Below are 18,544 nucleotides of genomic sequence, written 5' to 3'. Positions count from 1 at the left end.
TTGGGGTGTTAGCCAAAATGGAAAGAAGAACGAACTGGAATAAACACTCCCCACATGTTACATTTCCTTCCAGGATTTGGTCAAGAATTTTTGACTTTGCAAATTCATAGGAGCAGAGAGTAAAATGGTGGTTGCCAGGGGCTGGGAAGAGGAAGAAATGGGGGAGCTGTTGGTCAAAGAATACAAACTTTCAGTTATGCAAGGTGAATAAGTTCTGCAGATCTAATGAACGGCATGGTGACTATAGTTAACAATACTGTATTGTGTATTTGGAAGTTGCTAAGAGGGTAGATTTTAAGTGTTCTCACCACACACACACACAAAGAAGAATATAGTAACTATGCCAGGTAATGGATGTGTTAGCTTGATTGCGATGATCATTTCACAAAGTATACATATACCAAACATTAAGTTGTACTTGTTAAATGGATACAACTTTTATTTGTCAATTAGTCCTCAATAAAGCTCTTAAGAAGAAAGAATTTTTGACTTTGAAGATGACTCTGAGAGGCATTTAGTTTAGTCCAGGGTTTCTCAATCTTAACACAGTTAACTGTTTTTGGCCAGCATAATTCTATGCCATGGTGGGGGTCTGCCCTTTGCACTGTAGGACACTTAGCAGCACCTCTGGGCTCTATAGATGCCAGGAGTATCCCCTACCTCTTACCTCCTAGTTGGGACAACCAAAAATGCCTCTAGACATTGCTGAACGTCCCCCGGGGGCCAGGATTGTTCTTAGTTGAGAATCTCTGTTTTTATCCAAAAACAGAGAACTACTGAGAACTTTGTTGAGAACTACTGTTTTAGTCCTGTGTGACTCTCCTCAGTACAATGTCCCTGGCAACTTCTAGTCCGTGCTTGACTGTTTCTGTGTCAGGGAACTCACTACTTCACAAAATTAACCCCTCCCCTCCATGGTTGGACATCTCTGAAAAGCAGCAAGATCTTCCTTAGAGTAGAATAAGAATGACTGTTAAAGGATACAATTTCTCCTTTTGGGGGCAATAAAAGTGTTTTGGAGCTAGATACAGGTGGTGCTTGTGAATTCAATGAATTACCACCGAATCGTATACTTTAAAAAGGATAATTTAAAGTCATATGAATTTCCCCTCAATAATAAAAAAAGTACATGAGTTTTTACTATTTATGGAGACCTCCCTACTACCAGGCACTGGGGTCAATGACAAACAGTATGACCTCAGTGAATCCTGACAGCAACTTGGTGAGAGAAGTAATTCTATTATCATGGTTTTACACAAGAGAAAACTGAGGCTCAGAGAGGTTAAACAAGTTGCTTAAGGTAACACAGCTAGGAGGGGTCAAGCCCAGGTCTGCCTCTCTCCCCAGCTGATGCTGTATTGTTTCCTCTGCCAGTCTCTTATTTTCCAGGAAAACTGGGAAGATAATACGGGAGCTAGCAGAGTCATGGTGAACCAGCTAATTACAAGGAAATCTTTATATTTCTAAAACTGAAAATTAAATAAGGCAACACACATAGAAACACTCTGCAAACTTTAAGTTAATCCACTTGTTCAGTGGTTCATGTAACAAATATTTACCCAACGTTTGCTATGTGCCTTGTACTGGGGATACGGAGGGGTAAGACAGATAAGATGCCTCCCTGCAACAGACGTTGGTGCCACACTCATATCTCCTTGGCACCATCCCCATACATACTACACTGGCCTTCCCAACTGCTAGCCCCTTCAGCTCCCTGCCTGAAGGCTATCTCTGGCCACTGAAGCTTGCTTGGTCCATGCAAAGCCAGAAGCGCAGCCCTGAATCTATGACTGACTAGAGTTGATGGAAAGTACCCCAGCCTCCTTGCTCCTTGGTTGGAATAACTCTGAGATGCATGCTGTCCACAGTGTCTGAGAGGTCCCCAGCAGGACTGAGCCTCAGTTGCCCATGATGGTAATTTGTTTAACACCTGTTACTGGTTGCCTTCTTTTCCCTGCACCACTGCCCTGCTCCTATCCTGGGACTTCCTCGAATTGCCTTCCAGATAAATTTCTTACACTTGAATTCTTGTTTTCAGGTCTGCTTCCAAGAGTTCTAAAAATAAGGCAGTACCTCAGGGGCTTGATAATTACTGGACTATCACACACAAATGGGACAAGAATTCTAAGGAAAAGTGCAGGGTATTATGGAAATGTATATATAAGGGTTTGATCTAGTCTGTGGAACCAGGGAAACTGATGGTACTAGACAGAAAAAGGGGTAGGAAGAGAATTTTCTTTTCTTTTCTTTCCTTTTTTCCCCCTCAATGCAGCTTCAAGTAGCATTCTTAGAAACATCTTTATAACAAGAGTTCTTAAACACTTTTCTACATGCTTTACAAATGGCTATAACTTTAATTTACTGATATAACACTGTCTTCAAAGCAGCTTGCAAGTAGCATTCTTAGCACCATCTTTAGAACAAGTGTTCTTAAACACTACATGAACGGCAGAATGGGTATAAGTTCCATTCACTGATGTAACACTGTTCCCAATGCAGCTTGCAAGTAGCAGTCTTAGAGACATCTTTATAACCAATGTTCTTAAAACTTGTCTACATGCATGGCAGAATGAGTATAACTTCCATTCACTCATATACCACTGTGGGAGAGAATTTTCTAAGCAGAGGGAGTAAAGTGTGCAAATGCTTGGGGGCAAAAGAAAGTCTGAAGTGTGGAAGAAACTGTGGTAGGCTGCATAGTGCTCACTTCCCCCACCTCCCCTAAAGATGTTCATGTCTAAATCCCTCAAAGCTGCGAATATGTTACCTTGGTAAAAGGTACCTTGCAGATGTGACTGAGGATCTTGAGATGGGGAGGGTATTCTGCATCACGCAGGTCGGTCCTGTGTAATCACAGGTTTCCTTACAAGAGGCAGGCAAGAGGGTCAGAACCAGAAGAAGATATAATGGCCTAAGCGAAGAGTTAGTGTCAGATTTAAAAATGCTGCTGTGCCCTTGAAGATGGAGGAAGAGGTCACAAGTCAAGGAATGCAGGCAGCCTCTAGAAGCAGGAAAAAGCTAGGAAATGGGCATTCCTTCAGAACCTTCAGAGGAATCATGGCCCTGTGGACACCTTGATTTTGACCCAGTGAAATCCAGTTTGGACTTATGACTTCCAGAACTGTAAGATCTAAATTTGCATTGTTTTAAGCCCCTAAGTTTGTAGTCGTTTGTTACAGCAGCAATAGGAAGCTCACACAGAAATAAAACTGACTGAAGCGCCAGGTGTCAGAATACGGTGGGGGAGTTGCATGAGACTGGGCGGGGGGAGCGGGTGGTGAGGTCACATTGATATGGTCTGAATGTTTGTACCTCCCCCCAACTTCATATGTTGAAATCCTAGCCCCCCAAAATGATAGAATTAGGAGGTGGGGCCTCTGGGAGGTGATTAGATCATGAGGGTGGAGGCTTCATGAATGGGATTCATGTCCTTATAAAAGAGACCCCAGGGCTTCCCTGGTGGCGCAGTAGCTAGGAGTCCGCCTGCCGATGCAGGGGACACGGGTTCGTGTCCTGGTCTGGGAAGATCCCACATGCCGCGGAGCGGCTGGGCCCGTGAGCCATGGCCGCTGAGCCTGAGCATCCGGAGCCTGTGCTCTGCAACGGGAGAGGCCACAACAGTGAGAGCCCTGCGTACCGCAAAAAAAAAAAAAAAGAGACCCCAGAGAGCTCCCTGGCCCCTTCCACCATGTGAGGACACAGTGAGAAGGTGCCTGCTATGAGCCAGGAAGAGGGTTCTCACCAGAATGCAACCATGCTGCCACCTTGATTTTGTACTTTCCAGCCTTCAGAACTGTGAGCAATAGCTGTCTGTTGTTTATAAGCCAGGGCTATGTTTGTGTATTATGGGGAAACACGGCAACAGGTGGTCCAGTTAGGAGGTTGTAGGACCATCCAGGCAAGAGCTGATGGTGCCTTAAACTGGAAGGTGAAGGGGATACGTGGGGCAGGGGATGGAGGAAAACAGATGGATTCAAAATTATTAGGAATAAAATCAACAGGGTGTTTGATTGCAAAAAATACCCTCTAGTTCTCAGCATAGTGGCTTGCTTCAGCTAATGCTACTGAATGATGTTGACTGAATGACTAAATGAATGACAGGGATGCACCCAGTGTCCAAGGGAGAAGTTGCAGGACCCAATTATGGTTTTCATGGGCCTGAGGACCTTTCACCTTCATGGACCCCTTCCTCTGTAAAACAGGATAAAAAATTATTTTTTTAAAAAAATTTATTTATTTTAAAACATTTATTTATTTATTTATTTAGGCTTTGTTAGGTCCTAGTTGTGTCATGCAGGATCTTTCATTGAGTCATGCGGGCCCTTCATTGCAGTTTACTGGCTTCTCTCTAGTTGTGGTGCGTGGGCTCCAGAGTGCACGGGCTCTGTAGTTGTGGTGCATGGGCTCCAGAGTGCATGGGCTCTGTAGTTGCGGCATGCGGGCTCTCTAGTGGTGTTGCGTGGGTTCAGTAGTTGTGGTGTGCGGGCTTAGCTGCCCCACAGAATGTGGGATCTTAATTCTCCCAGCAGGGATTGAATCAGCATCCCATGCATTGCAAGACAGATTCTTAACCACTGGACCAGCAGGAAAGTCCCTAAAAAATCATTTAAAAACTGCATTTGTATAACTTATATGAGGTCCCTAGAGTAGTCAAAATCATAGGGACAGAAAGTAGAGTGGTGGTTGCCAGGGGCTGGGGGAAGGTGAGGATAGGGGATTATTGTTTTTTTTTTTTTTTTTTTTTTTTGTTTTGTTTTGTTTTGTTTTTTGCGGTACGCGGGCCTCTCATTGTTGTGGCCTCTCCCGTTGCGGAGCACGCGCAGGCTCAGTGGCCATGGCTCACGGGCCCAGCAGCTCTGCAGCACGTGGGATCTTCCCGGACCGGGGCACGAACCCGTGTCCCCTGCATCGGCAGGCAGACTCTCAACCACTGCGCCACCAGGGAAGCCCGGGATTATTGTTTAATGGGGGTAGAGTTTCAGTTCTGCAAGATGAAAAGAGGAATGAATGGCTGGTGATGGTTGCATAACAGTGTGAATGTCCTTAATGTCACCGAACCAGACACTTTAAAATGGTTATAATGGTAAATTTATGTTATGTGTATTTTACCACAATTAAAAAATTGAAAAATAACCTGCATTGGTATAAAGATAAATATAATCCAGGCTGAAGTTAATTTTAATAATTTAAATATATATAATATTTTATATAATCATATCATATGACATACTATATTGTACATAGTGTAAATATATTATATATTATATACTTATTTTTATATAGTTATATGTTTCTTCTGACTTTAAAGAAATTAAAAAGAAAACATTTTTGTGGGCCCCTCCACCAGTGTCTGCTGTGGCCAATGCAGAAGTCAGCCCTGGGAAATTGGCAGCAGGGAGGGAATACATTTCAAACATGGTGTGCATCAGACTCATTAGAAATGCAAATTCCTAGACCTTGTCCCCTGAGATTCAGATTCTGTAGGTCTGGAGTGTGGCCCAGGAATCTGTATCATTGAAGGGCACTGTAGGTGTTCTCATGCAAATGACACCTGGACCATTCTTTGGGGGCAGTGCAGTATCCCCATGTGGGGACATCCCCACACCTTTGAAAGTCCAGACTTAACCCCTCACTTGCTGGGTGGCATTTTAAGTCTTGTCACTGCTCTATTTCTTCATCTCTAACATGGGGATGATGACATTCACCTTTTAGTGTCACTGAGAGGCTCCCTGGGTGCCCACAGCTCGACTTACGGGCAGCAGCCAAAATCTCAGCTCTGAGGGGATTCTGCAAATGCTGTTGGGGAATATTGGGTGAGCTGAGGTGACAAACTGGGTCTGTGTCAGCTAGGATGAGGGTGGCAGGTTGCAACCCAGAGGGTAAGGCATTGCATGCAAGGTGTGCATCCCCATGCAAGGTTTGCGTCCCCATGCAAGGTTTCTGGGGAAGATGGATGGACAAAGATGCAGACAAAGGGGAAAGTCCCCAGTCCCAGGAAGGACCTGGAAGGGGCTCAAAAGTCAGAAGGGTGGTGATGACTCTATACGCCAGGAGGATGGATGGACTGTGCCAATGGGCTCCCTTTCTCTTTTGTTTTGACCATTAGAGAACAGTGGCCAAGAGAGGAAGAGGGGATAGAGGCATTTATTCCCCTGGCATCCACATGGCATTTCCTTCCTTCTTGCTTAGGAACTTAGGAACACCAGACAGTACTTTTCTCCTTCTGACCACCTTGCCCCTTCATACTTACGAGTGGTAAATGTGGATCCTCACAATAAGTAACACCTTGGGTACTGTGTTATCCCTTGAGGTTTCCCTACATCCTGCCTACACCCCTGCAAATACAGTCCATTCTCATTACTCATGGAGGTTACGTTCTATAAAGTTGCCCAAATACTGAACCATCACTCCCAGGAGAAACACAAAAAGTAGACTCTTGTGAGCCTCTGGTCCCATATTTGTCAACTGATCCATACATAACCTTGTCTTATGTGTGTTTCTGCTTAAAGATGACTTATTTAATTATGTATTGTTCAATAAAAATATTATATGTTAATGTGAGTCATTAATATTGAACTCAAGGGCAACAGCGCTATAACTTATGCCTGAAGTGAACCTGTGTAACACACGCATTTTCTCTGTAGGGCACGTGTCAGCCTTCTTGTACTTAGGAACATGAGACAGCACTTTGGCACGATGATTAGGAGCTGTTTAAAACAGTGAAATCACGAGCAAAAAGCCGAAAAATACAAAAAATGTGCCAAAAAGTAGACTCGAAAAGGACGCTTGTTTAGGGATGAGACCTGAAACAGGAAGGCAGAGCCTTGCCTTGCTGTACCTTCTGGGACTGTGTGGTCCAGACACAAAAGTCTTCTGCTCTGTGCATGCTCTCAAATGATCGGCGAAGTGCCACGGTATTGGGGGTTTCGAATAAACTTTAGTGAATTAGGTGAATTCACAAATACAGAATCTTTGAGTCATGGGGATCAGCTGTTGTTTCTTTGTTAAAATTCCTTCAAATTGTGTGGGCTCTCTGCTTCCTGTTGGCATCCTGATGGGTACAGGGAGGAAGTGCCTGAAGAACATTCCCAGGGAAATTAGAATCCCAGGGAAATTAGAACCCTAGGGAGCCCCTGATGTTCCCCAGGCTGTGGAGTCCCTCTTGAGATAAGGGAGCTGGCTGTGATGCCCAAGGACTCTGAGTCAGATACTGCTGGTTTGAACCCCCAGCCCTACTCCTCAGCTCTGTGATCCTGGGCACTCAGCTCTCCCTTTCTTCTGTGTATTTTCCTGTCAAATGAGCATAATTTGCTCCATCTACACTAGGTTGTTATGGTGAGCCCATGGATGCTTATAGTCTGGAGCAAGAGAGAGCGAGCGTGGGGCTTCCCTGGTGGCGCAGTGGTTGAGAGTCCGCCTGCTGATGCAGGGGACGCAGGTTTGTGCCCCGGTCTGGGAAGACCCACATGCCGCGGTGCGGCTGGGCCCGTGAGCCATGGCCGCTGAGCCTGCGCGTCTGGAACCTGTGCTCCTCAACGGGAGAGGCCACAGCAGTGAGAGGCCCACGTACCACAAAAAAAAAAAAAAAAAAAAAAAGAGAGCGAGCGAGCATGGATTCAGACCCAGGTTTAAATCCTGCTTTGTCCCTTGCTGGCTCTATGACCCTGGGCAAATGAGTTCACCCTCCTGAACTTCATTTCCTTCTCTGTAAAATGTTGACTGGGCTCGGTTGTGACCATGTGACTTTGCCAAAAGGATAGGGCGATTTTTAGCATATGCATGGCCAGTCTCATGAGAGAGGAATCATGTGTGATTTGGTCCTTGCTGTATCCCCAGCACCTAACACAGTCTCTGGCATGAAGCAGCTGCTTGGGAAATATTTGTGGCTTGAATGAACACCCCTTATTCTATGTACACTACACCCTGGAACCTGTGAGAGCAGATGATTATCACAGCTTGGTATGAAGAGTTCTGTGATGGGAGGGCGTCCAAGAGAACAGAGAGGAGAAATTGAACTATGCCTGAATGGGTGGGTGCAGTCAGGTGGGCTTCCTGTAGGAGACCATGCTAGAGCTGCATCCAAAAGGAAGATATTGGCTGCACTTGATCAACTTGTGAGCTCCCTGAGAGCGGGGACCATGTAAGCCTTGCTCACTGCTGCACTCTCAGCCCCTGGTTCAGAGCCTGGCACTTTATAGGGGCTTAATAAAGGATGCTGTGAATTTTGAAGTATCCCCTCCCCCAGGTAAATGGAGAAAAGGGCAATGGGAAGCAGGGAGGGCTCAATTCCACCTCTGCACTGGAGTTGCTTGGGGTCTGGGAATATAAACAGCCTCCACTAGAGAGAGCTCCAGGGGAAGCTTCATCCCTGTGTGTGTGTGTTTTGTCAATAAAGGCAGAATCCGAGTTCTGCTGTAGAGTTAGGTATTAAAATTCCATCTCTTCTACTTACTAGCTGCATGACCTTGGGTATCTGCTTAACCTCACTGTGCTTCACCTTCCTTAACTGTAAAATGGGAATAACAATTCACCTGCAGTTGAGGATATTTTATGAGGCCAGAGAGGAACAGTGACTTGCCTAAGGCCACACAATCTGAAATCGGGGAGCCAGGATTTGAACCCTAGAAATATGGTGGCCAAATCCATTCTATTAACTTCCAGGATACACGACCTATAAAGTGTTGTAGGGTAAGTGACCAGTAGGTGCCTAATAAGTGGTAATTATTACGTTATTTTAAATTATAATTCTGCTAGAGGGAGCTCGGAGAGAGGATGGGTCAGGAGAGAGGGAGGGCCGCTGGGCTGTGGCCGACTGGGGTTACGGTGCGCCTGTCACTTGCGGGCGATGCTGGACTCCGCGCGCGTTGGTGTGCGTGGGTCCCAGTCGTTGACCAGGCGCTGCGCCTGCTCATAGCACACGTGCGGGTGCCGCTGGCGGAGGCGCAAGCGCACCACGTTGCAGTCCACGTCCTGCCCGATCTTCTTGCAGTTGAGGCTCCAGGTGAGGTCCCTGCGCATGGAGAGCAGCTCTTCCAGGTTCTCCTCCACATGTGAGATGCGGCGCTGCAGTTTGTCAGTGCCCTGGAGACGGGGAGGGGCCGTGTTGAGAAACAGGTGAGCCCCAGCGAGGCGCTCTCTGGGAAGTGAGGACACACCTGAGCCAGGTGTGCGTGTGAAAGGACAACAGCTGAAGAGGGGACGGACCTCAGATGGGGGGGCGCACATCTGAGTCAGGTGTGCGTGTGAAAGGGCCTCGCCTGGGAAGGAGCACAGCTAGGAGAGGCGAGCCTCGAATGGGGTTGGGAGTTACACACCTGGGCCTGAATGTACTTGGAAAAGAACCTGTGACAGGGTGGGTATGAAGGAGGGGATGCACCTGCAGTTGCGGGGAGGCGTGGACCTTGGATAGAGGTGGAGCAGAGGTTGAGGGAACTTATTTGAGACAGGTGTGGGTGTTGAAGAGCATCCTTCTGGTCGAGGAGTTGAAGGACTCACAGACCTGAGTGAAGGGGTCTTACCTGTGCTAAGTGTGCTTGAGAAAGGAGTCTTACCAGGGCAGGGCCGCGCCTGGAGAGGGTGGGCAGGCGCGGAAGGGGGACGGACAGGGGCTTACCTGGGCGAGGCGCGCGGCCTCCGGGAGTTGGGTGCCCACGTGTCTCTGATACATGCGAACCAGAGGTCTGTCCAGTTTCTCTCGAGTCTCCAGGTGACTTTTTGACAGAGGACCCTGGCGGAGTGTGGTGTGTAGAGCCGTGAGGACCAGCCTACCCGACGCCCCTGGCCACATCCCCGCAGACCCCTTTTCCCAAACTGTACCTTGATGAGGCCGCGGGTGATGTGCATCTCCTGGTTGAATTTCGTGCACCGGTGGATAGTTCCCCTCATTAGTCCTAAGGTCATGTTCAGTCTATCCTGGGTGGGTGGGAGCACAGGGAGAATCACATCGGCCTCCTGTCCCCTCTCCTCCTGCGTCCCCCTTCTCCCTCCTCGGTGCTATAGCATCCTAGCCTCCAGCCGCCAACTCGGAGCGGCGCCGGCGGGGCCCACCTTCAGCTCCATGGTCTCGCGCATTTTCTGCGCTAGCGAGGCGCACACGCGGTCGCTTATCTGCTGTTGCCGCTCTCGGAGGCCCTCCTCGTTCTTTGCCATATCTAGCAAAGTGTCCTCGGACTCCATTAACAGTCGCTTGGCTTCGTACAGCGCCGTGGCGCACTCTGACGGAGTGAGGAGGAGGGACGCGTGTGAGGTGTCAGGGTCTCCCTTTCCCAACCCAGGCTTTCTGCATCCCCCTCTCTATTCTCAGGTGGTGGTGGGCCCTGGGCAAGGGGGCTTTACTGATGGACTGGGAGAAAGTCCAGGGGAGGGGCCAAGAGCGGGGTTACTATGAGTAGCATCAGGGTGTGACTGAACGAGTCGGAGGGTGGGAAGCAGTAGTGCGCAGGGGAAAGAGCTAATCAAGAACGTGCGCTCTGCTGGAGAATGGCACCCCGATCTCTTGGTCGAGGGGGGCAGTTACCCGGGGAAGGCAGCAGCCAAGAAGTGTGGGAGAGGTGAGTACCAAGGAAACCCACTATAGTGGACTCCTTTCTGTGGGGTTTTACCTGGGGTATAGGTGCCCACAGGGTCTGGAGGCGGGGTTTTCAGGCCCTGAGTGCGCGGCGTGGGAACTCGGGAGAGGTTCACCCAAGAGTGGCGGCCGGCCTGCTCCAGAATCTTGTCCAGCGGCTGGTTCATTAGCTCCACAGCTTGGAGCCTCTCCTTACAGCAGAAAACCAGAGTGTCCCGGCAGGAGGCCAGGGTCTTGGAGCGACGAAGGAGAGAGAGGCAGAGGTCAATTGTAAGCTGGGAGATTGGGGGAAGTGACTCGTGATCTCTCAGCGAGTGGCTGCAAAGTGTTTTGCCTCCAAATTGACTTTCTGCAGTTCTTGTTGCAGCCGGAAAGGAGCAACCCATTTTCACGTGGAAGCTCAGATGCCCAATACTCTCAGCCTCTGTCCAGAAGCCTTCAGTGGTCCCCGGGTGGGGAGTAAGGAACAGTAGGGGCTGGTGGCAGCTTTCCTGTTCCTAGTATTAGTTGCTTGGGTTCTGTGCCTGGCTCTGCTCTGGCACCCTGAGAAAGCCTCTCCCCCATCAATTTCCCCATCTGTGAAGTGGAGAGGTATTTAGCTGTACCTACACTTTGGTCTTCCTGTGCCATCCCTTCTCCTCAACTGCATTCAGGGCTCACCCCACCCCCATCCTTAGTCTCCAGGTCTCCCTTGCTCTTTTCTACTCAGTATGAAGCACCCTCAGCTGTCTTCAGAGTTCCTCTTTCCAGGCTCTACTGCATCTGGACCCCCTTCCCTACCCAAATCCTACTTCCACTGTTATAAAATATATTGCATTCCTTAGATCTATGTGATTATTTGAAAGTCATATTAAAACAGAAGACTTCATATATATATCCATATAAACACCACATTCATCAAAATATAGAATATTTCCATCACCTCAGAAATTTCCTTGATGCCCTGTACCTCTTTCCCACTAAGCTGCTTTGTAGATTAGTTAAGGGCTCAGTAAACTACAGACTTTGGACTGGTCATCTGGTTTTGTAAATAAAACTTCATTGGAACATGGCCATGCTGATTCATGTACATATTGTTTCTGGCTGTTTTTGTGCTCCACTGGCCAAATTAAGTATAGATCTTTCTCGAGTTATGACAGGGTTACATCCCAGTAACTGTAAGTTGAAAATAGTATGTTGAAATGCATTTAATACACTTAACTTACCAAACATCATAGCTTAGCCTAACCTACCTTAAACGTGCTCAGAACGCTTACATTAGTCTACAGTTGGGCAAAATCATCTAACACAAGGCCTATTTTATAACAAAGTGTTGAATATTTCATGTTATTTATTGAATACTGTACTGAAAATGAAAAAAGAATGGTTGTATGGGCACAGAATGGCTATAAGTGTATCCATTGAATATTTCATGTAATTTATCGAATAATGTACTGAAAGTGAAAAACAGAATGGTTGTATGGGTACAGAATGGCTATAAGTGTATCCACTGATTATTTCATGTAATTTATCGAATAATGTACTGAAAGTGAAAAACAGAATGGTTGTCTGGGTACAGAATGGCTATAAGGGTGTCAGTTATTTACCCAGTGGCTGACTGGGAGCTGTGGCTCACTGCTGCTGCCCGGCATCATGAGAGAGGATTGTACTGCATATTGCTAGCTGGGGAAAAGATAAAAATTCAAAATTTGGATTACAGTTTCTACTGAAAGTGTATCACTTTTGCACCATCATAAGTTGAATCATTGTAAGTTGAGGACCATCTGTAATTGTGACAGAGACTGTATTGCACACAAAGCTTAAACAATTTACTACCTGACTCTTTAAGAAAAAGCTTTTGAAATTTAGAACTTCATATAAATGGAATCATACAGTGTGTACTTTTAATGTCCAGCTTCTTTTGCTGAATATCATATCATTGAGATTCATCCATTTAGGTAAAAAATGGATTTAAAAATTCTTTCATTCATTAATGAATTCAAATATTCATTAAGCCCTTCCTGTATGCTGGGCAGTGTGCCAGGTGGCAGGGATGCAGTGGGGAAAAATGATCCAGTTCCTGACCAAAGGAAGTGAGAGGGTCAGCATGTGCAGATAAGACTGGACAGTGAGTGAATCAGAGAAATGGGGATTATCTGAAAGGGTGCATGGGATCAAAAGAGGTTTTTTTTTATTGTGGTAAAATAGACACAGAAATTTGCCAAGTAAACCATTTTAAGTGTACAGTTCAGTGGCATTAAGTATATTCACAATGTGCAACCATCACCACTGTCCATTTTCAGAACTTTTCACCATCCCAGATAGATCTGTATCCATTAAAGGATAACCCCCCATTTGTTCACTGGTGAGAATGATCCAATAAAGAAAGAAATATTGATGATGCAGGATAAGGGGAGAAGGTAGGTGTGGCAAGTAGATAGAATTATAGAACTGGCACAGGAAAAATGAGAGTTTTCCTCAGTGGTTTCCATGCATTGGGGCCATTCATTGAGAATGAAAAAAGAGCAGGGAGTTGGAGAGATCTGAAGGAAGAGAAGGTATGAAATAACTTGCACAGTGGGACAGCAAGCCTTCTAGAGACACTTGGTGAGATCTCTGGGAAAGCTCTGAGTGTCAATTTGAGATCTGAGTTCATGATTTTAAGTTGAAGCATGTCTATTTGGTGTGAGCATTTTTCTCCTGGGTTTATATCTGTCTGTCTTTTCCCACCTCCCAATTTCCCTTTCTCTCTTGCAAGCCCTTCCCTAAGGGGGCCACAGGGTTTTCTCCCTTGTCTGTTTCAGACTTCCTTGAAGGGTTTTTCAGGATCACCAGATTTAAAGGAATATGACAGCGGCCTGGGGGTGCTGTAGGTTGAGTGCAATTAAGGTTCAGCACCACGGACAGTAGGTGCACCAGCTCCTAAATCCTTTTCCCCAACTCCACTCTCCCAACCCTGGCTGGTCCCTTCTTTGAATGCCCCTATAATATGAACTCCTTGAGGGCAAGGCCAGTTCTGTACTGTTCACAACTTTGTCCCCAATGCCAAGCACGGTGGTTGGGACACCAGGGTACTGGATTAATATTTGTCAAATGGAAGAGTCAAAAGTACACACAGGGCCTCCCTGGTGGCGCAGTGGTTGAGAGTCCGCCTGCCGATGCAGGGGATACGGGTTCGTGCCCCGGTCTGGGAGGATCCCATATGCCGCGGAGCGGCTGGGCCTGTGAGCCATGGCCGCTGGGCCTGCGCATCCGGAGCCTGTGCTCCGCAGCGGGAGAGGCCACAACAGTGAGAGGCCCGCATACCGCAAAAAGAAAAAAAAAAAAAAAAAAAAAAAAAAAAAAAGTACACACAGGCTCCATGAAACATAAGTACTCTCCCATCTCCATTAGTGATCTCATAAGGAAATCCTTGTTGCAAGAGTGAAGGATTCAGTGGGAGACCATCTCTGGCTGGAGCTGACAGAGACAAGCACATAGTACAGTGTAAAGAGCTCAAGACGTCTGAGTTGAATCATGAGGAAGTTCTCCCACTCTTGGGTACATATCCAAAGGAAATCAGGACCTCAAAGAGAAATAGCTCCCATGTACATTTCAGCATTATTCACAACAGCCAAGACATAGAAACAATCTAAATGTCTGTTGACAGATGAATGGATAAAGAAAATGTGATATAATATATAATACAGTAATATAATAATAGTAGTAATTACCAGTAATAACAATATTACTATATTTTATTAATACTATTACTATACTAATAATATATAGCAATAATATTAATAATTAATATATTATGTAGATATCAATATACTATAGTATATAATAATATATAATATATAATGAAATATTATTCAGTCTTAAAAAAGAAGGAAATCTTGCCATTTGTGACATCATGGATGAGCCTGGAGGATATTATGCTACGTGAAATAAGCCAGATGCAGAAAGGTCTCACTTATATGTGGAATCGAAAATAGTCACATTCAGAGAGGGAGAAAGTAGAATGGTGGTTGGCAGGGGCTGAGGGGAGAGAGAAATGGGGAGATGTTGGTCCAGTTGTACAAAGTTTCAGTTATGCAAGATAATTAAGTTCTGGGGATCTAATGTAACTATAGTTAACAATACTGTCTTTTTTTTTTTTGCGGTACGCGGGCCTCTCACTGTTGTGGCCTCTCCCGTTGTGCAGCACAGGCTCCGGAGGCGCAGGCTCAGAGGCCATGGCTCATGGGCCCAGCCGCTCCGCGGCATGTGGGATCTTCCCGGACCGGGGCACAAACCCGTGTCCCCTGCATCGGCAGGTGGACTCAACCACTGCGCCACCAGGGAAGCCCAATACTGTCTTTTATAATCGAAATTTGCTAAGTGTTCTCACCACACACATGAGGTGATTATGGTGATTATTTCACAGTGTACACATATATCGAATCCTCAATTTGTACATTTAAATATATACACAATTTAAATTTGTTAATTGTATCTTGCTAAAGCTGGAAAGAAAAGACACCTGAGCTGAAACCACAGCCCTACCACTGGCTAGCTCCATGCCTTGGGTGAGGCCATGTCTTTCTGAGCCTCAACTTCCCCATCTCTAATGAGGGGATCATAGTTCTATTTCACAGGAGGATTTTAAAGACTTAATGACTGCAGAGGGCTTGGCACAGAGGGGGATGTTCATTACTATTTTGAGGCCCAACTCCATCTCTCAGATCTCCAGTCTTTCCATTTCATAAAGTAGAAATACAGTGAATGTCAGGTCAGGGTGGGGCGGGTGTGTGGGTTGAGGGATTTGCTGTTGCTACAGTCCCCAAGGTTAGAGCAGTTTGCCCATTAGGTGGCCAAGGATCCCCCTCCAGCCCCCTTAAAGTGGCCCCAGGTATTCCCAACCTTGAGCAGGGCCTCTGATTTTTCCATATCTTTCTCCAACTTCCTCTTCATGCTCTTTAGCTCCTCTTTCTCCCAGATAAGCATACTGTCAGCTTTGTCAGGGATCTGGAAAACAAGGAGAGAATCTTTCACACCTTTGGGAAAGGGCTGGAGGGAGAGTTCTCCTTCCAGAGTAGTAGAGGGTTTGCCAACCTCATAAACTCTGGCTTTGGGGAATGGAGTTGGGGGCACTCTCGCCTTTTGGGGATCTCACTCTCTGAGAAGGCTTTACCTTTTAGGGGGTTCTCACTTGGGGTAGGTCTTACCCTCTAGAGAGCGGGGCTGGGGGCTTCTCCCTTTTACAGGTAGGAGCCCAGTGAGCTGGGATGGAAGTGACTTAACCTGGGGAAAGGTTATCATCACTTTCTGGGGCTGAGGGTCCCCCTTCCTTGGTGATGGTCTTATCTTCTCTCCCTGGCTAGAAGTGGAGGAGTCTCATCATAGGGATGATGAGGGTTTGCCTTCTTGAGGTCTTACTATCTGGATCTGAGGGCTGGGACTAGGAATCCCACCCCGTGGGTGGGGGTCTCATCTCTCCCCAGGGAGGCTGGAATATTCTCCCCTTTTGGGGTGGGGATCTGGGGTTTCACTGTAGGGGGAGGATTTCACCAGGCCTGGGACTAGGGGTCTCACCCTTTCCCCCTGGCTAGGGGCTTAAGTCTCAGGTGCAGGGGCTGGGAGTCCAAGGGTCTCAATCTTTGCGCAAAATCTGCTCCTTTCCGCCTGGGTGAGGCCCCGGGAGGGGTTCTCACTCTGTGAGGCTGGTGGGGGACTTTGGTTAGGGTTTTAAAAATAAGCATTTTGAGGAGAGTTTCATCTGGGTTGGGACCAGGACATCACCCACTCTGCTCAGCTGGGGGCTTCGTGTGTGTTTTCAGTGGGATTGGGGCACTGAGGGTCTCATGCCTGTGGGAGGGTCTCACCCTCTGTGCCTAGGGACTGGGTGAGTGATTTCATGTGTGGGCTGGGGGGTGTAGATTTTACTCTTTGGAAAGGATTTCATCTAGTCTGACTCAAGGGTCCGCCTTCTCTCCCTGGCCGGGAGACTGGGATAGATTCCCGCTCTGGGGCAAGGGGCCTGAGAATCTCATATCTTTAGGAGGATCTCCGCCTCTGGCGCTGGGAACAAAGGCACCTCATCTTGGGGGTATTTTCTTGTGCTCTCACTCAATGGAGCTGGGACGGGTTGGAGAGTTCTCTCTATAGGGTGGGTTTTGCCCAGGCTGAGCATCTGGGAGCGGAGGCCTCAGTCTTTGCGACTGAGCTGGGGGGAATGGTGGTCCCACCTTCTCAGACTTGGGCCGGTAGCCCCGCAGCTTGACGCTCTGCTGGTTAATAAGCAGTGCCTTGCGCACTTCGCTGAGCCTGTGGTCGGTAGCCTCCCGCTGGCGCTGCAGCAACCGCAGCTGCCCATTGATCTGCTGCTGGGCGCGGCTGAGGCGGGCGGCAGTGAGGCGCGCCCCACGAGCGTGCGCGTGCACCACCTCGGCCGTCTGCAGGGCCCGCGCGTCGCGGTGTAGGGGCAGCGGCAGGCGCGCGTGCCAGGCAGGCGGCTTCATCTTGCCCTTCCACAACGTAACGCCCTCACCCGGCGGTGGCTTCTCCGTGGTGCTGCCACCTTTGAGCGTCTCCACGCGGAAGCGCCAGGGCAGGATGTGGGCGTCCCGGCAGAGGTGGTGCGCCATGTGTGGGTCCCGCACACTGTCCTTGGGTTGCCACATGGCCACCGCCTCTTGCCCACAGCGGTCGGTCAGCTGGTGCGCCTTCTGTGTCAAGGCCTTGGTCGCCTCGCGCCATGCTGGAGGCCCAACACGCGTGTCCTGGCTGTGCTCAACCGGGGGTATCAACACGGGCATGGTCCCTGATTGGTGTCCTTGCCTGGCCCGAGGTCCTCTCCAGGAGGGGCAGGGACCCCCAACGACACGCAACTCCTTCCTGGCCTGAAGAGTGAGAGAAGCAGAGCGCCCATCACCATGACGCCCGTGGCAACAGAACAGGCAGAGTTCCAAAAGTGGGGGAGGGGAAAGGCTACAGGGAAGGGTTGGATGGACTCTTTGCTTTGGAGCCAGGCAGAGGTGGCTTGGAATCCTGGCTCTTTGAGAAAACCGACCGCATCTAGCCCACCCCTCACTGTTGCTTCTTACCCTCCAGGAACACGGGCCTTCTTCCAACTCTGAGGACATGCTAAGGTCTTTCCCACTTCAAAGCTTTAGATTTGCTGTTCCTTCTGTGTAGTATACTCCTTTCCACCTCCTTCCCATGGCGGGCTCCTTTTCAGTCTTCAGAACCCAGCTTAAATATTACCATCTTAAAGGAGTCTTTCCTTAGTGCAATATCTAAGCCCTACTCTCTCCCATCACTCAGGATTTTTAGTGCAAGCCACAGCAAAGGAAAAGATGGTTTCCCGGTCAGAATCACAGCCAAAAAATACAAAGACACGTGGTGGCTCCTGAGTACACCATGGCTACCACTGCAGAAATCTCAGCTGCTGGTTGGCTGTTCCTGGGAATGGCACTGTTAGTGCGACCAGCAACTGAGTCAGTTCTCTATAGTACCTGCTTTTTTGCCTCCTTAGTTCCCAGGGTCCAAGGTGGCTGCATCTAATTGCCTGAGCCTATGTCACATGATCATGCCTGAGCTACAAGGGAAGCTAGGAAAGTGACTCATGTCTGAACTTCCTGTTTCTATGGCGGAAGAAAGTCTTTGTTTTCCACCCACCAAGACTTACATGATGTATAATTCCTCCAACATAGGAAGCCTCTCAGAGTCTGGGGAAGAAAAAGAGACAATTGCCCTCAATCTCTCTCCCATAATTCTCCATCACATCACCTTGTTTATTTCCTTCTAGCAGTGGCATCTTTATCTGGGCCATTGATAGGCATCTCAAACTTGACAGGTCCAAAACCACACTTTTGATAAATCTCCCTGATCTTTTTTCTCTGCTAGTGTTCCTTGACTTGATAGTTAACCCACCATCCACCCCAGTTGCTCATGTTAAAATCTTAGGAAGCTTCCTTAATTTTTTTTTGTCCACATCCAATCCATCATCAAGTTTTGCCTGTCCTACCTTCAAAA

The 18,544-nt window shown here is 47.8% G+C and overlaps 1 protein-coding gene across 1 annotated transcript; it reads right to left on the bottom strand.

The window, feature by feature from the left end:
• Positions 1 to 8,832: 8,832 nt before the first annotated feature.
• Positions 8,833 to 17,325, bottom strand: TEKTL1 (tektin like 1; the record flags this gene model as incomplete). The annotated part of the gene is made up of 7 exons (XM_081230683.1): positions 8,833 to 9,081; positions 9,614 to 9,727; positions 9,817 to 9,912; positions 10,048 to 10,214; positions 10,602 to 10,800; positions 15,431 to 15,535; positions 16,756 to 17,325. 7 exons carry the CDS (start codon positions 17,323 to 17,325, stop codon positions 8,833 to 8,835), a joined length of 1,500 nt encoding a protein of 499 aa, XP_081086809.1.
• Positions 17,326 to 18,544: the final 1,219 nt, after the last annotated feature.

The sequence above is a fragment of the Mesoplodon bidens genome (assembly GCF_964165515.1).
Source record: "Mesoplodon bidens genome assembly, chromosome: 4".
Lineage (NCBI taxonomy): Eukaryota > Metazoa > Chordata > Mammalia > Artiodactyla > Ziphiidae > Mesoplodon > Mesoplodon bidens.
This window is presented reverse-complemented; position numbering and strand designations above follow the sequence as displayed.